Genomic DNA, 23,633 nt, shown 5'->3' with positions numbered 1-23,633 from the left:
CAAATTATGTTCTACAAATGAGGGTGAAGCAGATTCATAAAGTCCAGTCCTTTATGTTTTTATTCCTTTGGTGGGGGAAGAGAGTGGGCTGTATCACAGAAAGGAGGAAGATGTTCTCTCTCTCTCCACCCCTTATCAGTTCAAGCTGTGTTACATCCATCTTCTGTGCAAACAATACGTATCACTTTTTATTCATAGAAATAAAATACCACATTAAGGAGGATAAGATAGATTGAATGAGTTCTCTCTGCTCCATGAAAACTCGAAAAAACTGAAAACAGCCTATGTAAATAATAGGCAAATAATAATAGGGTAAATATTAAATACTGTGGCAAATATCAGGTAACAGGCCTAGATACAGAAGTGAACTTTATATATTAAACCACATCAATTTCTTACAACCTTAGGAAACCAGAACAATGCATAGGCATTTTTAAATAATTCTAGTATCTTACTAAAAATGTCACATCCTCTCAAACTTCACCACCCCCTCAGAACAAATCAAAACAATATACTCCGGTTACTGTCATCCTAGTCAAAAACTGACTGATTTTTCTCTAATGATCTCAGCAGTCATTTGTCTGCACTCAGAGCATTTATGACTGAACACTTACTACAAAAAGAATCTGGAGATAAGAAGAACAGAAGTACAGGAAAAGACGTACAGACTATAGAAGAAACTACAGTGAGAACTCTCCAGCTAAAAATTTCCCTGTTAGGGTTGCACTTGACCATGCATTCCCATGTATTTAGACTTTTTCTTAGAATAAAGTTAGCAAAAACTCTGACCTTTTCCAGCATACTGCAGCTCTAACTGCAGGTGGGGCCATGACTCTCCAAGTTTGGTTATTCCTATTATTTATTACATTCATTATTAATCTCTACCATAATATCTGTCTTCTGGTGAAGTAAGAGGTTATTTTTGATTCCCCATATAGTCAATGTGGGAAGAGATTTGATGCTTCATTTAAACTCTCCCCATTGCTCTCTAGGGAGCTTGTCTCTTTCTTTTGGCTATGCAGGGCTAAAGACAACCAATTCCGTAGGCTGGATATCTGAATAAGAAACCTGAATTAGACAGTGTCCATATTATCCACAACAATTTGTAAGCACAGCAACAAAGAGGAGATTCCACATCTGAAATGGGGAGTGATAATTATCATAGTTTTCAATGGTATTAAAAATTCAAAACTACAGTTATCTATTGAATACCAAAAAAATAAAGTGGAATATGTACATCATATGAAAGTAGACTAGAATGATCCAGATGGTGCCAGAGTTGCAAAAGAACACTGTATACCATCTTTATTTACAGAGCTGAACATATCCAGCTCCACTGTCAGATGCTCACCACGGTCGGTTATGGCAAGAGAATCCTAGAGCAGGTTTAGAATGAAGGTTTGTTAATTCACCACATTAACAAATCATTTCAACAGGACTGAACTGCTTAGATCCCTCTAAACCTAAATGGGCTCTTTTATTACACGTATTTGAGAACTGGCTAACCTCTCACAGGAGCAATTAGTGCCTTCTCTCTCAAATACAACGATGATATTACTGATGCGCAGGTGGTTCCCAGGAACAGGCTGGAGCAGCAAGTAACTAAATCCATAGATCTGAAATTTAACGAGGCAAATGCATTGATTGCCAGAGTCTAAACATTTATAGTTTTCAAAAAGCCGTATTTCTCTTCAGAGGTGCCATCTAGGGAAAAATTATGTCTGCTTCCAGGATTTGATGAGTGAGAAAGAAACATCACAATTTAGAATTCAAGTTCAGAAAATCTAAATCTCATGTTTGAAAGTGCCTACTGCTATGATGATCCATAAACATCGCTGAACATTGCTGGAGTAGAAATTTGCCTTCAAGAAGAAAGGCTGAACAGAGCAGCTCAGGTGCTCCATTAGCACATAAATACACTTGCAAAGAATAATTTAATATGCTAGCTGCTTTATTAACTAATTTGAAACAAGCAAGTCAAGAAAAGCCAGATGGGACGCTTACCCGTAGGAATCCTGAGAGCAGCCTTGAGTGTCCTGGGCTGATGTTAACCACCTGAACTGGAAAGTGCAGGAAGAAATAGCAAAGTACTAGTGTATTCTTGGTTCTGTTATCCTGTCTTATTTCCTCAGAACTTGAAGCTTGTTTCCTGCTTCATATTACTGATTGGAGCTCATTATATGGGGAGGAAATTGTGTAACAGTGTTAGCTTTTATTTTTTACACACACACACACACACACAAAATAAATGCAAAGAGATGGAGATAGTCCTAACTATAAAACAGTAGCACCAGTATCGGAATATTCGCAAAGTTTCATGTTGCTTTGCTCAGAATTAGAGTCTAACAAAAAGTAAAGATACGGCAGCTGTTTGTGCTTACTGCTTGAAAAGAACTGGGTAACTTCAAGGGAGGAAGTGGAGAGTTTTGTTCCTGCAATGACTTTTTTCCCCCACCCAGAATCAGTGCACAAATGCTCTGTAAGGAAGTCTGCCTTGAGTAAAATGATCAGGAATAAGAACAGGAAAAAGACCCCAACTCGAGTCTGTTTGGCTACTTCCCCCTCCTGTACATGTAGCTCCAGTTTTGTGTTTACAGGCAGATTTCTGGTCATGGCACATAGGCAGGTCACTTGTCTTGCAGCTGCAATTTTCTCCGAGGCAGGCGAGACCCTGGAGTAACTGCTCCCTCTGCTTTCAGCTGGTTCCCAAGTGGTTCCCTGTGCCCAGGGAGCACAGACGGGTGCTCTCTCCCAGGGAACTGCCTCGCCTCATGTTTTCACTTGCTGACACAATTGTCACTACTTTATGCCTTTGGGGTGAGGCAATGCACTTCATGCTGCGCAGCACGTGTAAGCCTCCCATTTAGAAAAAAAGGAAGCATTATTAGCAGTTATCATGAGAGGCAGCAGAGGATTAGGACTGCAGTCTCTTCTTGGAGGTGACCAACTTCTAGTACATCATTTGAAAGTTTTACTAAGCTTCTCCATGCTTTCCTTCACCTCCCACTCGCATATACAAATATAATAGCACTTTGGTACTGTCTGGTTTAGGTAATGTTTTCATTAGCCATTTTTCCCACTGTGAAACTTTCTACTCAGAGCCATAAATTGTATTTTAATGGTATTTTAATTGAATGTGAAAACAAATCCCATTTTTATTATTTTGTAGGATTATAAAACAGCATGGAGATGAAAAAGAATCTACTACATGTTATCCACACTATTACTCTCTAAAACACTTAAATATTACTAAAGCAAAGCAGTCTACATTGAAAAACTAGAAACAGAGACTTACAGAATCATAGAATAATTAGTTCTAAAGACTTTTCTATCCATCAATGGTAGATTTTTTTTTCTTTAAACTCTAAGATAATAAATACTGAGTTACTTTGGGCTGTCTGAGCAATGACTTAGATTTCAGATAAGAACTGCCATGTTTGAGAGCTTGAAGCTCTACTTGTTTGCTTGGCAATGTTCTGCTCTGTTTTCAGAATTATGTTGTCTAAGTTGTTTACAAGCCAGAGCAAATTATTGACTCAGAGGTGTAAATCCACAGAAGCTCTCTGGAAAGGCAGTTTCACATGCATTGAAATAAATGGACTTACTTTAAATTTATACCATGCTAAGCAAGAGAATTCATTTGGCCCCAGAAGAAGAAGTAGGAAACAAGATATGCCATCCTAGCAGCACAGACAGACATATGCAAGCAGAAGAAAGCTTCAAAGCTGCTCAGAGCTGCTTGAGGCTCTGCTACTTCATGCAAATAACTAGTGTTTTCCCTTGTACTCTAGGTGCTGTCATTTATCATCTTTATCTGCTATATTGCATCTTCGGCTGCCTCTTTCATGATGGCACCGCTCTTAGAATTTCTGCTGGCACTGTTTCTTTTTTTTGCCTACGCCTCTAAACTTAATGAGAAGTTTAAAGGACTTTACTGGCCTTTGACGGTAAGTGAAATGTGAAGTATAAACACAAATTTAATTGTACAGTATGAGATAATATGAGTAGAGGGACTATAATGGATTTTAGGCTAACTGCTAACAACTTGACCTCATTATTAGAAGCTTTTCTGTATTACCTGTCATTAAAAATATCACAAAGTCACTCATTTAAACCATGCTATGCTACATACTCTAGCTTTCTAGGTGTTGACAGAAAGCAAATTTTTATTAGAGCACAGAATTTATGCATGATTCTGGGTAAATGGCTTAGGGCTGAATCTTCAGAAACAGGCAACATCAGCCTAACTTTAAGTCTTACCAGTGCTGGATTCTTTTTACAGTGCAGCCCTTACAAAATGGGGGAACTGAGGCTTGCTATATAAAGTAATGCATATACTTTACTAAAATGTTTTGAAATTCCCAAATGGGAAGTGCTATGTAGATGCAGAGTCACAGTGACATGGAAACAAATTGATCACTACTTCTTAGGCAGTCAAGTAGGCAAGCCCTGCAACTTTTGATGGCTAATTCATACAAAGGAAATCACTGGCTATTCATTAGGAAGTTTTCAGCTTTTTAGTTGCAGGCGATTACTCCAAACTGGCCACTGGATGTCTCTGTTGCTTCAAACATAGACTATAAAGGCAGCATTTATCTAGCAGTACAAATTCTTTCAAAAATGCCAGACCAATTCATTTGGATTCTCTTTTGGTAAAGTTTAGCAATAGCTTGTCATAGTGAGACTTTAATTAGAGCCCTCCATGTATAAAAACAATATGGGCAAAGCCTCTGGTGGATTAAAACAATAGCAGTCGCTTTCACTGTGAAAGTTTGCATGCTTTGCAGCTGGTAATCTCAGTTCCATTGATTTCCTATTTTAAACATGTATCTGATTCCACAGCTAAGACAAAAAAAAGCACTTACATGTTTATTACATCCACATACTCCAACCCCAGAATATAGGTAACTGACCTCGTTGTGACTTCAGAGGAATCAAGTTTCTTGTAGAATAAGATACAAATCCATCTGTTCTGAAAAGGCTGAAGATTAATTATGAACAGAGGTCAAGATACAATTCTGCCAGTTCACAGGACGAACACGTGCCCTAAGAATCATTGCTCTTTATTTAATATACAGTTCAGAGATACTGTTGCTCCAGCACATCACTGCCAGTATCATAGGGCACGGCCCCTGCCTTGAAGAGCTACAGTCTCAGCCCCAAGCAGCACATATTTCTATGATGACAACAGATAAATTCATTTCATGGTAGCTACCAGAGTTCCAGTTATTACACACTAAGTATAAATGATAGTTTTAACACTAAACAAAATGTTTACTTCCTAAATGATGAGTTCCTACAGACAGAGCTAATTTATAAAGAGCAAGTGGCAAAACAAGCACACACTTGTGCACTTTTCAGTGTTGCCCTGTCCCCGTACAAGATGGTATGCTCTTCCAGAGCATTTCATACCAAAGAAGTTCTGTTTAAAGATGAAACTTTCTAAGACTTTCCATTAGTCCTTACTGTATTCCAAGGGAAACATAGCAGAAAGATACCCTTTCTCAGTCTAAAGAAAGGTCTGCCCAACATAAGCGTGATAAAAGTAGGATTTATACCAACATCTGTAAGAGCAGAAACTAATGCCAAGATTCCATTCATCTCTCATTTAAAATTATTTCCCAGATGAACAATTAATCCACTACAAAATACCAGACTGTAGTTACATTCCAACATCGGGCAAGTCCAGTGACATAACATCAAAGGTTTTTAATGATCATTTGTAAAATTATTCTCGGAGGAGTTTGTATGTTGGAGTAATGTAACTAATCTGACAATGCAGCATCTCTTATTTTACAGGATTTCTTGCGGTGCGTCACTGCTGCTATTATTTACTTTGCCATCTCAATTGCTGCCGTCTCAAAATATACTGATGGAGCATCTAAAGCAGCTGGAGTAAGTAGACATGAGCTTTCTGCTTTTGTATTTTGGTGAACTGCATATGGACATACTTTAGAAACAATTCAATTTTGACCTCATTACAAGTAATAAAAGTTTCTTCAGTTTACTAATTGAAAATTAGACTGAGATTTGCCTAAAGCAAGGAAAAAATAGTCTGCTTAGATCTGTTTTAGAAAAAAGGATTTTATATCAATGATCATCTGTTTTCATCCTTACACTGTGTTGCAACAATACTGGTTGCACTACTTTGGGGGAAGGCACCTACTCTGCAATTTCTCCAACTGTACAGTGAAGGCAAAGCTTATCAATTCCTGCAAAGAATGTCAAGATTCTTGAAGGGGGGGGCAGGGGGAAAATCAAACCTGTAACTACTAAGTACAGTGCAAATTTTAAGTAATTTTAGCCTTGTGCCTCTACTACATATTTTTAACTGGATGAGTTGAAACAAAAACACCATCATTTTACTCTTAAATAGAATGTCTCCAGTATATAGACCATCCAGGAGAGAGCCCTAATCATCAGCATTTTGTTCAGAAATAAGATACTGCCTCTCTATCTGCAACTTGACTCTAAGCATGAATAATATATGCAACATGAATAAAATTTCCATAATACTTTTAGAAGATAGATGAGAAAATTATCTAGTACTGTTAGCCAGCAACCTTTACCAAACAATTCCAAGTCATACATAATTTCAAAACAAAGATCGTCTTTTTTTTTTTTTTGTTACTTTGTTCAGAGATGGAGCATACAATACAGCATTTATTCTAGTTTATTTGACTGAAAAAACAGCCTATTTTTGCCAGACTACTTGTTCTTTGACACCAAATAGGTAACTCCAGAATCACTGTATCTCAATCCAGTTCATTCTACAATAGACATGTACCCTACAAACCAGTGAAAAAACAAAAATTAGAAGGGTAAGAGATTTCTAGAGAAACCTAGGTGATTCCCCTATGCAAAGCAGTGCCCCAGGAACACACAGGCAGGTTCTCCTGTAGCTCCACGCAAGGGCAGTGACAATGGTCAGAACGTGCACGCTGCCAGACAGCCATTAGCCCAAGGAAGGGCTACAGAAACATCTGCTAGAGCAACTGCAGGGGTCACTAGTTAGACTCCCAAATTATCTATAATTCAGTAGATGTCAACAGGTCACAGGGCTTGGCCCTCCGCTTCTCTTTCAGTCACCTTTCTAGAATAGCACAGTACAAAGTTAGGCCCAAGTTTTCCCTAACAATTTTTCTTGTGTCAGTTAAGCTTTTGCTGGTTTGTCACTGATGGTTGACATGAACTGTTGTTGAAGATAGTATTATTTTGCCATTTTAGGTGTTTGGATTTATAGCCACAATAGTGTATGCCATTGATTTCTACATAACCTTCAATGACCTGGTTACATTTCTCAAACAAGGCACTTCTAGTCCCCCTGAAGGGCGCAAGTCAGACGGTAGGTAAAATGCCCCATTTTGGTTATACGAGCATGTAACATGAGACCTTCTCCTGTATTTCACATTTCATAGGAGTGCAAGAGCTCTCAGACTTAGTAAGAACAGTTTGTGTTCTTGGTTACCTAAATTTTGCATGCCTCAATTATGCTGCATTATGAAGCTGCTTAGTCTAAAATGTAATCATTGGAATTTTACTGAGTTAACAAGACACTAGCAAGCCGACAATTTGAAGTATAGTTTCCTCATGGAGTTTTGTTGCATCTGATTCTGAAAGCCCCTAAATCCAATTATAGAAATTATTCTGCAACACAGACTTTTTTCCTCATATCAAAATGTCTTAGTCTAGAAATAAACAAACATCTACCTTTTTTAGGAACATTTCATTGAGTAACTTAATAATTAGCATCCATTACTCCAGTCTTTAATATCCAATAGCTCTTTTCTCTTTATTGTATTATTACAACTTATTCAGTGTCAAGTTTTGCCCATCTGTCGACAAATAGCCTTGAAATCTAAAGGCCACGCTTAGCATAAAAGGAACAAGACTGTTGCCAACTTTCTTTCTAATACAGGGGGTACAAACTACCTCAAATCAGACAGATCCACTTAGACAAAGCTGAAAAGATCAGCCTTTATGCAGAAATGTTTGAGTTCTAACCCATTCCCAGTGAAGGCACAACACAGCCTATTTAGCAGTACCTACGATCCAAAATCATAGATCATGCCCCTGTAATACTACATGTTGCATAAAGCATTTAGCTTTAAAAATACAAGTAGGAAACGTACACAGAATCCTACAGGGTATACAGCAATGCTAACAATCTTTTCTAGGTATTTTAGTAGACAATTAAATGCTTTGTAAGCTTTAGGCCAAAAAGAGAGGTTAAGGAAAGAAGAATTACAGGAACAGACCACAGGAACAGGCTGTTGGAAAGCCTAAAAACTTAACTCTACAAATTGAACTGACCACAGAGCAAGATCAGGCTGACCAGGGTATAGAATTAGGCTGAAGATTAGGTCTTATTTGCTTGAAGATGGAGAGAGAAATATTACCAACTCACAAATACGTAGTCATGCAGCTTTACGTCAGTGATTTGACAGCGGAAGGAGGACTCTGCCCTGCAGCACTGTTCTTCTGGCACAAAACTCACATTCCTGCTGTGGTTCCCAACTGCAGAGGCCAGAAAACCCTCATTTCCTTGCCAATTAAGTCTCAAGCTTGGGCAGGATGTACCCCTATAGGCCCATCAGGATTTCTTAACATCTTAAAACTTCTGGCTTTCAGATACGTTTAAATGGCAGTGGGCAACTGTGCCCAGCAGCAAGCAGCAAAATTCTAGTACAGGAAGGACGTCTTAAGCAGACTTCCTTGTGGTGGTTGTGCTAACAACATCTTTTCAACCCCTTTCATTTATCCTCTTGTTGCAGCAGTCAGACTGAGCACTTCTCAGCAGCATTTCTTGAGTCCTTTGAAATACCATTTAAAGCTACATCATGTTAGAACTGTCATTTTACAAGCCTTTTCCTAAATATGCAAGGTCCTGTGAAACAGAGACTCAAGAAAGAGCAGCAGATCTCTGTGAGCAAGAGCTGAAGCTGATGTGAAGACTTCCAGTTTTCATTTTCACTATTTTTTTTTTTTTAATTTCAGATGAAGATTCCGATTCCGATTCGGACTGAAGAACAGGACAGCAATGAATTGTGAAGGGAAGATGGTCAAGCACTTTCCTCTTTGCTGAATGCACTGCCAATTGAAATACTTCCCTTTTCACTCTTGGTATCCTCTTTTCACCTCGCTGCTTGTGGAATCACCACAGCATAGGACAGTGGTGTGGATGAGGAGACTGTTCAGTACCATTGAACACTCCTTCAGAACTAATGATTTTACAGTAGTTCAATCTGCAACATAGGTCTGTATCTGAACAAACATCCCAGTTATCCCTTTCTCCTCTTTACTGAGCTCTACAATGTACTGAGTAAACAGGAACATAATATTTTAAACTTACAGCAGAGCTTTTAATATTCTTAATTCCAAATCTTTAACACTTATAAGCTTTTCTACTTCTTGCTGTGCCAAAGCTGAGAGGCACAGAATGCCTCTACTTTATTTGTATTTTTCTAGATGAACTAACAAATAGCATTTCTTTAAAGTCTGAATATTCTACTATCTCAAGCATTGAAGGAACAGATTATAGTTAATGTGGTGGTTTCAATTCATGCATATCCACCACCTATCTGTGACAAAAAGAAATGACAACTGGACATCTGCACCAAGATCAAATCTCAAAGTACAATAGTGCCTCAGGTTAGCTGGTTCATCAGACATTTAATTCCACTTTAAGCTGCTTGGAGGGGATCACATCCCATCTTTTGCAGTTTCACCACAGATACCAGGCAGAACAGAAGAGGCATTTACTTACCGGCCCCTTCCTATCATTTGTGTGGAAGCCCTTGTACATGTTTGCACACACTGGTAAGGAAGGCTTAGGCTTGCCAAGTACCTCCCAGTGACGCTATCTGCCAGTCAAAGCCTACAAATCACTTGTGCGAGAGAGATCGCTGTCTGACACACGCTCCGTGTTCTTCACCTTGGTTCTCCAACGAGAAGCAGTGCTGGATGTGGTCCACCCGACGCAGAGTTGAAAGCCGTGCTGCCCAAGCCCACCAGAGGGTTCGCAAAACAGAGATGATTGTTTCTGTAAAACTCAGGATACCTGGGCCCTAGGAGGGCAATACTCCCTTCCCCCGGTGAAGATGCAAAAGCAACCTCCAAACTAAAGAATGTCTTTGCAGTGAAAGTCATTTTCCCAATCCCCTCAGGGTCTTTTTTTTTTTTTTTTTTTAAACATGATTTATCTCTTGGGACTAGTATTTTGGGGGAGAAATCTTTTGACTTTACAAGGTTTTTTCATGGGTAGCGCAATCTAACTCGAAATATTTGTGTCCATATATAAATGCACACTACTTATGTAAAGAGCATGGCATGTCCTTCATATATGGCATCTGATAGGTCTGTTTCAGAGAAACCCTTATACATTAAAAACATTTAATATAGTCCAGGACAGGTGGCTTTAACAAAAAATAATTAAAATGAGAGCAGATGGTACTAATAGAGTAAATGAAAAACAGAGCTGAAACAATAAAGGCAGATTTCATTTGGAACAAAATTACTGCCTGCGCTCCAATTCCCTGCTAGCAGCTGGCTGCTAACTGGCAAGAACATGGTACCTAACAGCAAACAGGTATTTGGGAAACCGATCTGGCTAGATAAGAAGACATCTAACAGGCAGTTTCTACAACTTGTGTTTCCAGACCACTGAAGGAATAAAAGCAAAACAAATGTTTGCTTCCAAATGTGATAAATATTCTTTGCTTTTATGAAAGAGCTCTATGGACCTTTTCCTATATGAAATTCCATATTTCTTTACTGTCAAGTTTTACTGACACTGACTGTGATGTCAGGGGACCTGGGCTCATTTTTATATTCAATTTTTTGTATTATTATTTTTTAAATGTACTGCATGTCACAGCTGGTAACTAGTACATGGTTAACATATAGAAACCATGCTGGATTAAACCTCTTTTAATAGAAATCTTGGGTGTCTCTACCTTATTTTAAGATCTCATTTTACTGCCTTGCCTCTAACCAGTCAAAAAAGTGTTTCAAGGAATTCCGTCATGAAAGGCATCCTGTGCTGGGGAAGCACACAGCAGGATAGAGCTAGCACTCATGGCTACATGTCTTGCAAGGAGAAACTTCATCCTTAGCATAAGCATAAAAATTTAAACAAAGATTAATTTTAGCCTATTTAGTAGACACTGGAGTTACAGTGCTGTTATTGGCAACTAATAACATTTCCCTTTAGGTTTACCCTTTGCAGACATGTTAGCACTATGAAAACCTAGCAAAATGAAAAATTTAAGTTATGTTTTAATTTTGGAATACTCCTAAAAATCAACAGAAGAGGCAAACAAAATTGGTAGTTAGTTGCTTCAGGAATACTTTAGTCGGCATGGAATGAGTTGCCTGTTCAGATGGACAGTTTCATTGTTAGCATTCAAGTGTTTGGCGGTTTAATTTATTCTTAGACTCTTGGCTCCCAGGGTGAGAGTCTGGTCTTTTATTTTAAAAGATCTGTTCCCACGATTGAAATAAAATACACTTCTGTATTTATGTTTTATATTTTATATTCTGTATTTTATTTCATTTCAAAAAAGGGAATCAGATTAAAAATAACTACATTAAAGCCAATTCTGATTTGGGGGCCATAATTCGGTTTTTGGTTCATCCCCTGCTGGCAATACTGCACTAAGCTCTTGAAGTCTGGCCTACGTTGGAGGAAGGGTCTGCTAATTTGTTGTTCATTTTAATTTATTTTTAACTGGTAAGATCAAAATAGTGGGAGCACTGATTTCGCTGCAGTTCAAAATTTGGTGGCATGGAAGCATAATGTTCTATTTGCATTGTGAAGGTCTTATGTGAGCACTTATTTTTAGTGCACCAGCAGTGTCATAATCCAACATCTCTCTTCAATCACAGTACATCCTAGTTTCAAGCAGGAGCTGTTTACAAAGCCTTTACAGGCACGTATGTGCCTTCATTATAACTAGAAGGCTACTATTTCCATTTTGAATTTCTATACTTGTGGAACAGCACTCAGCAATAGACAAAACTAGGAACTGCCGAACACGTTTCCAATAGCAAATGCGGAGCAAATTCACACAGAAACAATACAAGAAGTTAATGATTTAAACACTACAAATCAAAGGCGCTGATAGGAAGGAAAAAATTATCAGCTTGCATCACAGATGAATGACTCTAGAGCTCACACTGCTCCAAGTTCTCCCTCCCTCTTTCTCTCAGCTTTTCATACCACAAACCTTTTACGCTTCTTCCATGGAAGATTTATTCAGTCTTCTGTGATGATTTTGGACAAGCGCTGTTAGGAAGTGTTACCTGCTAAGGAATTCAAAAGACCTTTCAAAACTGTCTTTTCAGATCCTCACTTAGTTGAGAAGCTTATCTGTCCTATCAACACATTGCCCACCACCCCACTTAATGTCGCCTTTCAACTGATACTGTTCACAATTCTAGAAGTCTTAAATCTCCAACCACCAGAAAGATGTATCCAACGTACTCAGTGAAAAGTGCTATTTTTCATTCTACGTGGAATTTGAGAAGTATGCTTCCACCAGTCTGGGATATCAGAAAACAGCAGACAATTTAATGCTCTATATAGCAAGCAGAAGATCTTAATTTATTATGCTTTCAATAAATGTTCACTGTGCAGATTTCTGCACCTGTATTCCACAGCCGCACCCTCCCCTGCTATGAGACCAGCAGCCTGTATCATTAAGTGAGCACGTACTTGCAACCAAATACTAACTGTGCCTGTTTCTGATACCTGCACATCTACAGTGCATAAATACACGAGAAACCAGCTATATATGGTTTGTAGGCTGAGCTAAACCTCACAGCAGGCAGCTTTTATCCTTTTATTTGAGAGTGAAAAATTTGGAAGTGGCTTCATTCCAAAGACCAGCACACAAACTGCCCTCAGAAAGAGAAAATGCAAAATGTGTATCATCCTGCGTTTTCACACAGGGATGAAAAAAGCTTCTGCTAGAAATCTTTCAATCCTTTTGGAAGTCACTGAAATTTAATGCAGAGAGAGACAGACAGAGAAAATAAAAATGCATCAAGGAAGTGTAAGAAATCTAGATAAGCAGTGAGAATGTCAATCTAGTTACAAGACACTGAGACACATCTCTGTGTGGAGTATTGGTTGAAAAGTCAGAGTGCAGATATTCAAGAAAAAATGAAAAATTTATTGAATATTCAAGTTTCAAGTTATTTCTTTGAAAAAGTTCATTAAACCTGTTTAACAGCAAAACCACAGAAAATGGTGCTTCCAAAGTTCATTTTGGCCAGGTAATGCTTGTGCTTTTATTTTATATATTTTGGATGCTGTCTATCACATATTCTGCTAGCCTGGTCCATTAAATAAAAATCAATTATAGTCTTCCCAGGAGATGGAAGGAAGATTCAGTATTTAAAAGTTGGGCAGAATAAACATAATTATTTTCCATTCAACTGCTGACAAATCACCTTTCGACCAAGAAACACCATAGAGTACAATGTCAGCAGCAATTTGCCATTATGTCCAGCACTTTAGCTCTTTTTCTTAAACAGGACCAATTACATTGAGGTCTGGTCTTTAAGCGTGTTCAACAGATGCAACATCCGAAGAAATTAAAAATGTACTGCTGACAACACTGTTGCCTAGATCACATTGGGGGAAAAAAAGGAAAGAAAAAAAAAAAGAAAAAAGCCACAACACACCCACACAGGAAAAATGAGCTAGTCCATCCTGTAGCAGACGCCTACAAGCAAACAGGCAGAAGCCCTACAAGCACATCACTCCTCAGTGAATCCTTCTGTAGGAGCTCATCCCTCCTACCACCCTTGTCCCCCTCCGCCTCCCCACAGGCACATTGCTCCCTATACAGTCTTCTAGAAGCGTCACCCAGATTCTTTCCACAACACTCGTTCAACCATCTGTGCATGTCCTCAGTTTTTACCCTCATTAACTCTGCTTTCACGCACCTCACACTGAAAGCATCTGGGTACCAAAAACCCAGATCAGATCAGAGCTGCAACCTACCGCCCATGAGGTGGCAGAGTATTACCCGCTTACTAATGCTTCAGCCCCCGGATTCCTTTGGGGTTCGGAACATGACGCTGCAAACCACAGGATATAGCGTTCCATTCCATTACAGTGTGCCAGACAAATCTGCACAGCAGCAATCCTGCCACAACCGCTCTGGCAATAAAGTGGTTCCATGTGCTTTCTGCTACATATAACCTCTCATCAAGGACTGCTTATACATGTTTTTTCATTAACTCCTGCATCTATGAAATTTGTCTTGTCGATGATATATAGTCATTAAAAACTCACACAGGTTTTTGGGGGTTGTTTGTTTTTAAACCATATAGCACTGTCTTGCATAGGAAATGCATTTAGTAATTGCACTTATCAGATAATTAACTAATCAACCATGAAGCTGCACTGTGTTTATACGTTGCCTTTAAAGATGAAGACAATGTTATAGTACTTTAATATATCCATTTATTAAACAGGAAGTCCTTCACAAATGATTCCATACTATATTGATCAAGATAAGTGTTAGAAAACTACCATTTTCCCTACATACAAAAATACAGACTTTTACCACTATGAAGACATAATTAGAAGAGTACCATGAAAATCTGTAGAGCTCAAATCTTCAAATATCAGAAAGACAAAAAGACAGGAAAAGACAACTAAATAAAAAATTTACAAATAGTTATTGTGCCCATATACAAAAGACTGGACAAGGAAAATGACATTTAAAACTGATAAATACACCATTTAAATTATGCTATAATGGTATGAATTTTAAAAACATGGACTGCTTTCTGTATTGCAAGACATTACAATCCTTCAACTTGTGTTTTTTGTTTAGCATCAAGAACCAACAGAAAAGAAGTGCACAACATATTAAAAAAAATTATGGGTATAAAACACATTAGTTGTGTTTTCTTGCTGAGTGATCTTGCCTCTGAAATTGTTTAAAGCATCAACAGCATGACTTTCAGACAGAGCGCTGGAAGATGCTACACTTATGCTCTTAAGTTCCAGCTGCTGACACAGAGAAGACAGTGAACACAGCTGGCAGGCATCTCTACTGAAAGCATCAATTCTATCAGCTGACCTTGTGTGCAGTTTTACTGAGATAGCTTCAAAACTACTTACCAAAAATAAAGTGAAATTGCTTTGGGCTGTAATCTGTTGCTATACTAATGCCTGCTAACATGTGATATTCTTCAAATTCAATGATCAAAACATGCTTATTATGATAAATGGGTACCTGATCCTGCAGTCCCCAAAGTCAATTTTGCCTGAGTAAGGACAACAGAGTCAGGTTCTGCTTTTGCAACAGCACATACAGTACACTTAAAAGATTTTCCTTGGCAAAACATTACACTTTTTCTTACTTCAAAAGCAAAATGCTAAGGGTATCACATAGCAGAATTGTGCTCATACAGTAAAAGGTAAGTTGCACCCCCTTTGCTCTGCCCGAGACAGAATTCTAACCACCGATTTTGGCCAACACTTCTGAGCTGTTCACAATTACAAGTCTGTCAGTGTTGGAGTTACACCCCTGTAAGATGAAGTCTGTAAGTCAAGCCTGGATGTCCCTTCCTAGGGCATCATAAATTACGAGCTAGAATGAGCAATGTTTAGATCATGTCTACCGTATTTTTCTAGAGGGCCATGAACTGGCCCTGAGGATACAGGTGCATCCCACAGTGAGTGTCTCTTTACGCAAGTTTCAAGGAAAAAAGCTCATTTAACCAATGTGCTTCATCTCCATCTTTCAGGTAGCAGTGGAAGGCAGAGCAGAGCAAAAGTGATACAATCTTCTCACCATGAGATCAAATTTACTATTTAGTGCACAAAGGGAGAAAAATGACTACAGTAGCCATAAGGCTGGTATCAGTGAGTCAAAGCACAAAGCCAGAAATGCATTAGTGAGACAATACAAAAATAGTGTTCACTGGTTTAATAAGTTTACATCTCTATTTTTATGACCAACAAGTATTTATACCGCACATGGAAGGCACCCTAGGTGAAGCAGTTTTTCGGTATTTGTTTACAATTATGTGAAAAGACATAAGAAGTGTCAACTTTTAAATCAAAATTGAGCAATATAATGAGAAATAAATACATACTTTACTTTTTTTTGTGGGTTCCTGAACCCTTACAAACTTCAACATATACAAATAGTTTCAAAATGACACTAACACAGAAGAAAGTCTAGACAGATAAAACAATTAGCTAAGTCATTTGTTATATTAGGTCTTAAGTGTTGTGTCTTAAGTGTAGAAATCATTTAAAAATGCAATAAATTGGTCACAAAATATATCAAAGTAACTTCCTACTCTAGAACTGTGACCTATGAGTTAAAGCTGGATGAACTGTAGTGCTAAGATACACTCCCCCTCCACTATATCCAACAAGTAGAAACCAGTAAACATTCAAGGTGAAAATATAAACAGTAGAAAAATGAAGGTAGCAATTGTTGTAATATAAGGGTGCTAGACAGAACCACTTTAACCTGCAGACATCAGGATAAATGTAACATTACTGAAAATATTTGAACTACAATACTTTTGGAATTAAAAGGTCACCAAAAGTAATAAATCAGCCTAGTTAGAGTGTTTTCTTTCAAACACATGAAGGTTTTAACCAAATATGTCTACTGAGACATTTGTCCAAAGCAAAACAAATACAATATGCTGAAATTTACTGTACTGCAGACAACAGTCCTTGACAGTCAGCAGAGGCAGAGATGGTCATATTTCACTGTTATGCACATCCAGGTGTTATTAAAATATCTGCAGGGACCAGCCCTGATCAAAGACAAAAAACCCAGACACCCTGTCAGTAAGATCTGGCTATTGCTTTTTGAAATGCTCATATGTCCTCATTATGAATTTATGAAGATAGTTTCCATATCCTTCCATATATGCCAACTGGCTTTTAAAAACTTTATCCATGAAGTCCATAGTATACAGATAAAACCTTCATAGTAAACTCAAAGCTCTATGTTATAAATATGTCAATCAAGGTAACTATGTATATTGTATATAAAATTAAATATCTTCTGTTTGCCAAGTATAATTTAAAAAGGAACATCTGTGGCTAGTTATAAAAAAATATTTATTAACCCATAGAGATTAGAAGGCAATTTCACTAACTCATTCATCCAGCACATTTGAAAGAGTTGCACTGGGATTCTGGATAGGTAACTTTATCTAATCACATTTTTATGATAAATAGACAACTTTCATTTCTGGGCATATATAAGAACACTTTTGAAAGCTGCATATCATGAAAGAAAATTAGATTGTGTTGTATACTCTAAAGGATATTATAAATCACAGTGTAAGCAGCTTTTTAAAGATTATTTTTAGAATACAAATGGTTACTTTATAGACAGATTTTAAAAAGACAACACAAAAAATAAGACCAAAACAACAAGAAGTCAGGTTGGACAGCACCCCACTGACTCTCAAACAGATCTATCCAAGTGGCCAAGTGGCTAATAGGGTAACAGCAGACTAGGAAAAACTCTGAAGTGGCATCCAGAGATTTCCTGATTATTTGTATGAATTCATTTTCAGTCAACTTCATCTGTTAAAGAGAGGAATATGGCATAATTTTTTTTTTTAAACAAACTATATTGAAACATTACTTCTAGGCAAATAGTAGAGCATTCTGCTGTTTTTTGTACCTATTTCAGTCTCATTTTTAAATGATTACTTCTGTTGCCATTCGATCTAAAACAGGTTCAAACACAACATCTGTATCTGCATGGTCTGTTTGATCTTACCGGGCTAAAGGCCCTCCAAACAATCCACTGCTTCATGCTACTGCAGAACAAGAACTAAGCACCCAAGTTTCAGAAACGCTACACGATGACCTTACTCATTTCAGTGGGACCACACAGCATGTAAAGCTCTCCAGAAATCACAGCCCTTTCTTGCAGGTCTATGTCCTCTTGTCTCACCGTCCTTGCTTGTAGATACGCGCGGCCCTTCTGATGCAAGCAGCTAAGTCCTGCAGCTCTCTGTTGAACCGATGGCCACACTTCAGCTAAGTAAAAGTCATCTGACTCACCGCTATAGTGCAGAATCTCGCCACCTCAGGCTGTTTTAAGGTTATCAGGACCCCAGAGCTAGGAACAAAGGGGAGACACTTCTACGCCTACTTCTGATTCAAGGTGTCTCTGTCTCCTTCTCTGATAAATGAAGGAGTAACCCTTCATCTGAGGATTATTAATATTCACACATCACTTTGAAAACACAGGATTATTAAGTGTCAAGTCTGGTTTTCTCTCCCCTTTCCACCCTTTTTCACATCTCAAATTCATGACTGGATTCTGCCTGCCTATTTATTTATCCTAAATATCTGCTGAAGACTTCTGGCCCCAGAGCTTTCAGTGCAAGACCTGCTGTTTATGCTTTGATTTCCACGCACAAAGCTGTTTAGTATCTCATCTGAAGTAGGAGACAGGATATTATTTTCAATAGTACTTGAATTGCTACTTGGCTGTTTGTAAAGCAATACCCTAAAACAGTATTAATTATTTTTTCACAAAAGAGAACAGATAGGAATGTTCATAAAGGTGCCATGGGAAAAGAAAATATAAAACAAAGACTAAAGAGGAAGGAAAAAAAAAGGGTTGCATTAATAAAACCATGTATTAGATGAACATTTGCTGTGCCTGCACATCCCCAAAATAGCACAAAGGTGGCAAACATAACATTTGCTTAGGGATCTTAAATGTCAACGCTCACGAAAAACTAGTGGTTAATTCACTGATAACAGTTCACATTCAGCTTGTAGCAGATCATTTTTCCGCTATGGTCCACAGCATTCTTTCTAATAGCGTAAAGAATAATATTACTTCAATACCACTAAGCCTGCAGTACTAGGAAGGAGCAATCATTATAGTACAAAGTAATTCACAGAAGGGAGAAAAAAGTAAATATTAATTAGGGAAGACTGGAAATTTTCCCGATTTCTCCCTCTTCTTACTAGAATCAACAATGAAATACAGAGAAAATAAAACAATTCTAAACCATATGACAAGATGCACTGTGAAACACAGATGTGACAAAGCCTATGATGAGGCACTCTCCATTACTGATTTTATTTAAATTCACACCTAAGAGAAATCTTATAAGCAAAAGAAGGCAAACTGCTTCCACGGCATAGCTCACTGCTGATGCCAGACATCTGAACACAAGGACAACGATGAATAGCACAAGACTGAAATTCAGGCATCAGATCTCCAGAGTCAGTACCTTGTTTTTCTAAGGCAGCAGAGGTAGAAGAATCTCTAATTCTCTCAATATCCGAGCGCATGGCTCCTAACAGAAAATGCACGAACACAAGTAGTATACCAGCTAGCTTCCAAAGCTCTAGGGAAAGAACAAAACTTCCCCCAGCACATCCAGCCCAAACGTCATAAACTATTATAAAAGGGAAGAGTACTCTACTTAAGGATAGTATGTCCAACATCCTTTTAATTATCTTCCTTACAGTGAAGCAGACACTATAGAGATCAGTGAAGAAGGATTAACAAAAACAAAATATCAAAACAGAAGATAGATGAGGAATGAATATATGCAATGAAAGGAACAAGTAGAGAGTAAGGAGGAATCGTCTTTACTATTAAATTGTTAAATTAGTTCTTAACTATGGTTTTAGAGACTTATTTCTATTGTAGGCAATTTGCATATCATTACAGGAGGCATGATAAATTTCGACTAAGGCTGACAAAACTGAATGTAGCATTAAAAGAAAATACATACTCTTGCAACACTATACAACGATTATTAGGCTATTGCTCCAATCATTTTCTGTTGTTTAATTCATCTTTCAATATCTGTACATTGGTTGCAAAATTTGTCCTCCTTTCTACACACAGAAATGCATTAAGATTGCATGACTGAGGGCACAATCCGACTTAAGAGGGATAATCAGAACTCCATCGCTATTTCAAGCACCCCATTCCTACCTGGTTCAACTGCTTAGCTTTAATTTAGTTTTATTTACGCTGTTTTTTGGGTCCCTCTGTGGAGCCAAGCAGCATTCCTAAGGAATAAATTAAGTTATCCCTCTATGCTCAGCAATTTCAAGCAAGACTAGCTGGCTGGGAGAAGCAATTTAATGACTTTTCTCAGCAAGTTTCAAAATTGAACTTTTTGCCCTATTTTCTTCCATGAGGGATTTTTTTAAATGATACCTGCAGTTTGGGTAACCGTCTATAAAAATATTTACCATCTTTCCAATACACTACAGTGTAAAATTAAGTCTGGAAAAAAACTCAACCATGTATACATCATATGATCTTAACACTTCAAATTTAGTTGTCTGTCTCATATCTACTGTATTTACCTTCTCTATAATCCAAACAGTAAATAATGTCTCCACAGACTAATAAATCTTAACTTAGATTTTTAGAAAGTATATACTGTACAATACTAAAATCATCTTTGGTCCCCAAAATAAGGAAATTACAAATTTATATTTTTTTCTTGTTTACAAAGTGTATCAGATAGTATTTTTTTAAGTTCATATTCTTTTTGAATTCTACCCTGAAAGCTGTGCTGAGCTCAAGTCATTATGTAAGTAATAAATAATGGCATACTGTTCTCAGCTGAAGACAACTATATTTCACAGGTAAAAGCACTTGAGGTCATATAGGTATACTACACTGCAAAATGCAGTATGATACCGTATTAGAAGTGTAACTGTGTATCATTCATACCAATTAAGAAGCATTTGTCATTCAAGCAAAAAGCCAAAAGCTTTTCATAATCTTACTTCAGAAAAAGCTCTGCAAAGTTCTCCTTTTTCTAGGTAAGGAAAGGTGAAAGCCACTGAAAGGTTCGAAGTTCATGAACTTACAGATGCAAGAGACCATCCAAACCTCTGAGAAACCAAGATGACTGGAGTGAACGCAGCGGCTCCAGAGCAGTAGAGGGGCATCCTGCCGCACGCCACTTCAGTCCCTCCACTATCAGCAAACAGGACACACTCGTACAGAAAAGCCTTTGCTGTGTATCACACCACTTCCATTTCTTGACTTCAGACGAGAATTTCACTCTAAAAGCATCAATCTTCTGCAGGACAATATTCTGCATTTGAGCAGGGTTTTCTTTGCTTTTTTTAATATAATGTTTGTGCAGTCTGCTTTAATACCAATTTAGAATTCCAGTCTAGATCTGCCTGTGTTACTTTTAAGAGAGTTATAGTTTATATTTTTTAAAATAATGGACAGTGTCTAAAAACTCTTCTTGTAAACTTAGTCTCTGTACTAGGTACAGAGTGCTGAAAAACAGCAGGATATTGGCTATAAACTTCATTATTTAATGCTACACTGAACATTGAACTATTTACTTTTCACAGAGACACTCAGTAGTCCCAATGAAATAGCGCATTAATAAAAATGGCTATGTTTTAAATCCAACAACAGAGGTTAGTTTGAATGGCTTGATATTTTAAAATCAGTGTTTCCTTTGGCATCAGCTTTCAATGAAACAAAATAAGATGTCAAATACAGTAACTGGAAAACCATTGCTGGGATAAAAGGGCAAGTTTTCTTTAAACTCATTACCAAGTCCTCCATACTTTTAATCTCAGTCTTAGCCATTGAGGTGAAATGTGGACAACAAATAAATTGAATAATAAAGTACACCAGTTGTTATCTGGTTTTCACACATCAGAATAATTCTCTGTTGCTTGATTCAAACATTGCAGCATAAAGTTCAAATCCGGTACTCTCCCAGTTTCTTCCAATATTAAAACAAGCCCAGGCATTTGTACTGATCTTCTGTTTTGTATAACTGCTTTTCAAAACCTGTATGTTGTATTTAAAAGTGACCTATCTGAAATGTATTGCCTTTTGTTTGTAAGAGTCCAACTAACTGCATTCCTCCACTTCGGGTACCATTACATGAGAACACAATACCAGAAGTGTACAAGTCCAATGTGGGATAAATTCAGGCATATGTGGCAATTCAGGGATACAATTCCACTAACTTCAAAGATTTCATCAGCTTATACCAGGTAGGAATTCAGCTCTAGACATCATCTTCCCACACGTTTTCTTTATGTAATATGCAGGCACACATATGCCAAATGATGGATTACATACATAAAAATACCAATCATAAAATGAGAAAATATTGAGGGACATCTTCCTAATACCATTATGATATTGTCTAACCGATTACTGAAGAATTCAAGTTTTAAGTAGGGAAAATATCCTCTTCATTGGAAATACAGTGAAAATAAGAAAACTTCAACTAGGTAGAACCATTTATAAACAAATCAATACAACCATATTTTCCTCCAATTATCTAAACTCATTTTCCAAAGGAATGTTAAAGGAGTATTTTGCAGACACACCCAAATCAAAAAAATCATTGTTTTTACCTACTGCCAATTTTAATTTTAGAAGAAACAAACCACCCCCCGAAAGTATTTTCCTACATGAATCACAATATTGCGATCTTCAAAACATTTTATAAGATATCGTATATTTTTGCTAGTTCTTGCTTACCCTAGAGTTCTCAGAAAGGTTGAACCTTAAAAGAAGAAGAAGAAAAACAAAAACAACAACAACAAAAAAACCTATGACTGGAATGCAAGTCCATCAGAAATCCCTTCTTTCTCACCTTCATCACTGTGCCCCTCTATCCCCTTTCTCCCCCTCTCCAAGCATTTTTTTTCCCATTTGGAACAAAAAAATAGCATGTATCCCAACATTAGCAGAAAACAACATACTTGTACTGGATGCATTATGGTGACCATTCAGCAAACATGCTAATCTTGCACAAGTTCAGATCTGACCAATATCACACGTGGACTGAGTATGATGATTTCAGAGTAATTCACAGGGTAACTACCTTATCATTACATCCATCAACCCAGAAACGTGAAACTGCCCTCTATTTCAGCTATGTAAGTACCCGAACAAAGAAACTGCACGAGGTCTTGCAGCTGAGAATTGAACTGCACTGCCAAGGCTGCATGAGGAAGGCTACAGAGAGTTGTTGCACACAATACATTGCTAAAGTTATTGCTATGTGCCCCAATCTACTTCTGGTGAACTTCTTTTTCTTATATTAACCAAAAACATAGTGTTGGTCTTCATGTTTATGGTAGATGAAGAAATAGTGGCAGAACATGTATATTCAGAGCTTGTACTTGGGAGAGGGAAGTACTGTGCAGTTAATCCAAAATATTAGCACACTTCAGATATATATATATATATATATATCTATGTCTTAAACAGATCTTGCTTTTGAATGACCAACATTTATTCTCTTCGTGACAACAGATTCTGACTCAATGCATCTCTGCACATATGCAGGGCTGGTCTGATCTTCCTTTTCTTCCTTAAATAAAGGGGGGAAAAAAAAACCCTTTATTCCATGAGGGAAAATTAAGCACTCCTTTTTCCCTTTGCAGTCCCAGCTGGATGTCACTTTCATGCATCCAGACGTTGAATCTCAGGGCGATGATCTACTTCTCTGGATTCTGTCCGAGCACGTATGTAATCACTGGTCTGCCGACTGTTTTGTTGTCTGCTGTTCATTCGCCACTTTTTAATAGCTAAATATGTGTTCACAGCATACACTGCCATTGCCAAGAAACCAAATAT

The 23,633-nt window shown here is 37.6% G+C and overlaps 2 protein-coding genes across 2 annotated transcripts in view; one reads left to right on the top strand and one right to left on the bottom strand.

Moving 5' to 3' along the window:
- Positions 1-17,749, top strand: part of CMTM3 (CKLF like MARVEL transmembrane domain containing 3) — a 26,835-nt gene extending 9,086 nt beyond the window's left edge. The window contains exons 2-5 of the mRNA XM_026058391.1: positions 3,792-3,947; positions 5,800-5,895; positions 7,228-7,345; positions 8,998-17,749. Of these exons, the coding sequence (XP_025914176.1) occupies positions 3,792-3,947; positions 5,800-5,895; positions 7,228-7,345; positions 8,998-9,026 (399 nt within the window). The 3' untranslated portion in view covers positions 9,027-17,749. The remainder of the gene's footprint in view (positions 1-3,791; positions 3,948-5,799; positions 5,896-7,227; positions 7,346-8,997) is intronic.
- CMTM4 (CKLF like MARVEL transmembrane domain containing 4) overlaps positions 14,460-23,633 on the bottom strand; it is a 44,781-nt gene continuing 35,607 nt past the window's right edge. The window contains exon 4 of the mRNA XM_026059807.1: positions 14,460-23,633. Coding sequence (XP_025915592.1) covers positions 23,460-23,633 — 174 coding nt within the window. The 3' untranslated portion in view covers positions 14,460-23,459.

The sequence above is a fragment of the Apteryx rowi genome, unplaced genomic scaffold, assembly GCF_003343035.1.
Source record: "Apteryx rowi isolate R43461 unplaced genomic scaffold, aptRow1 scaffold_1, whole genome shotgun sequence".
NCBI lineage: Eukaryota > Metazoa > Chordata > Aves > Apterygiformes > Apterygidae > Apteryx > Apteryx rowi.
Note: the sequence above shows the minus strand (reverse complement) of the source record. Positions and strands in the feature narration are given on the sequence as shown.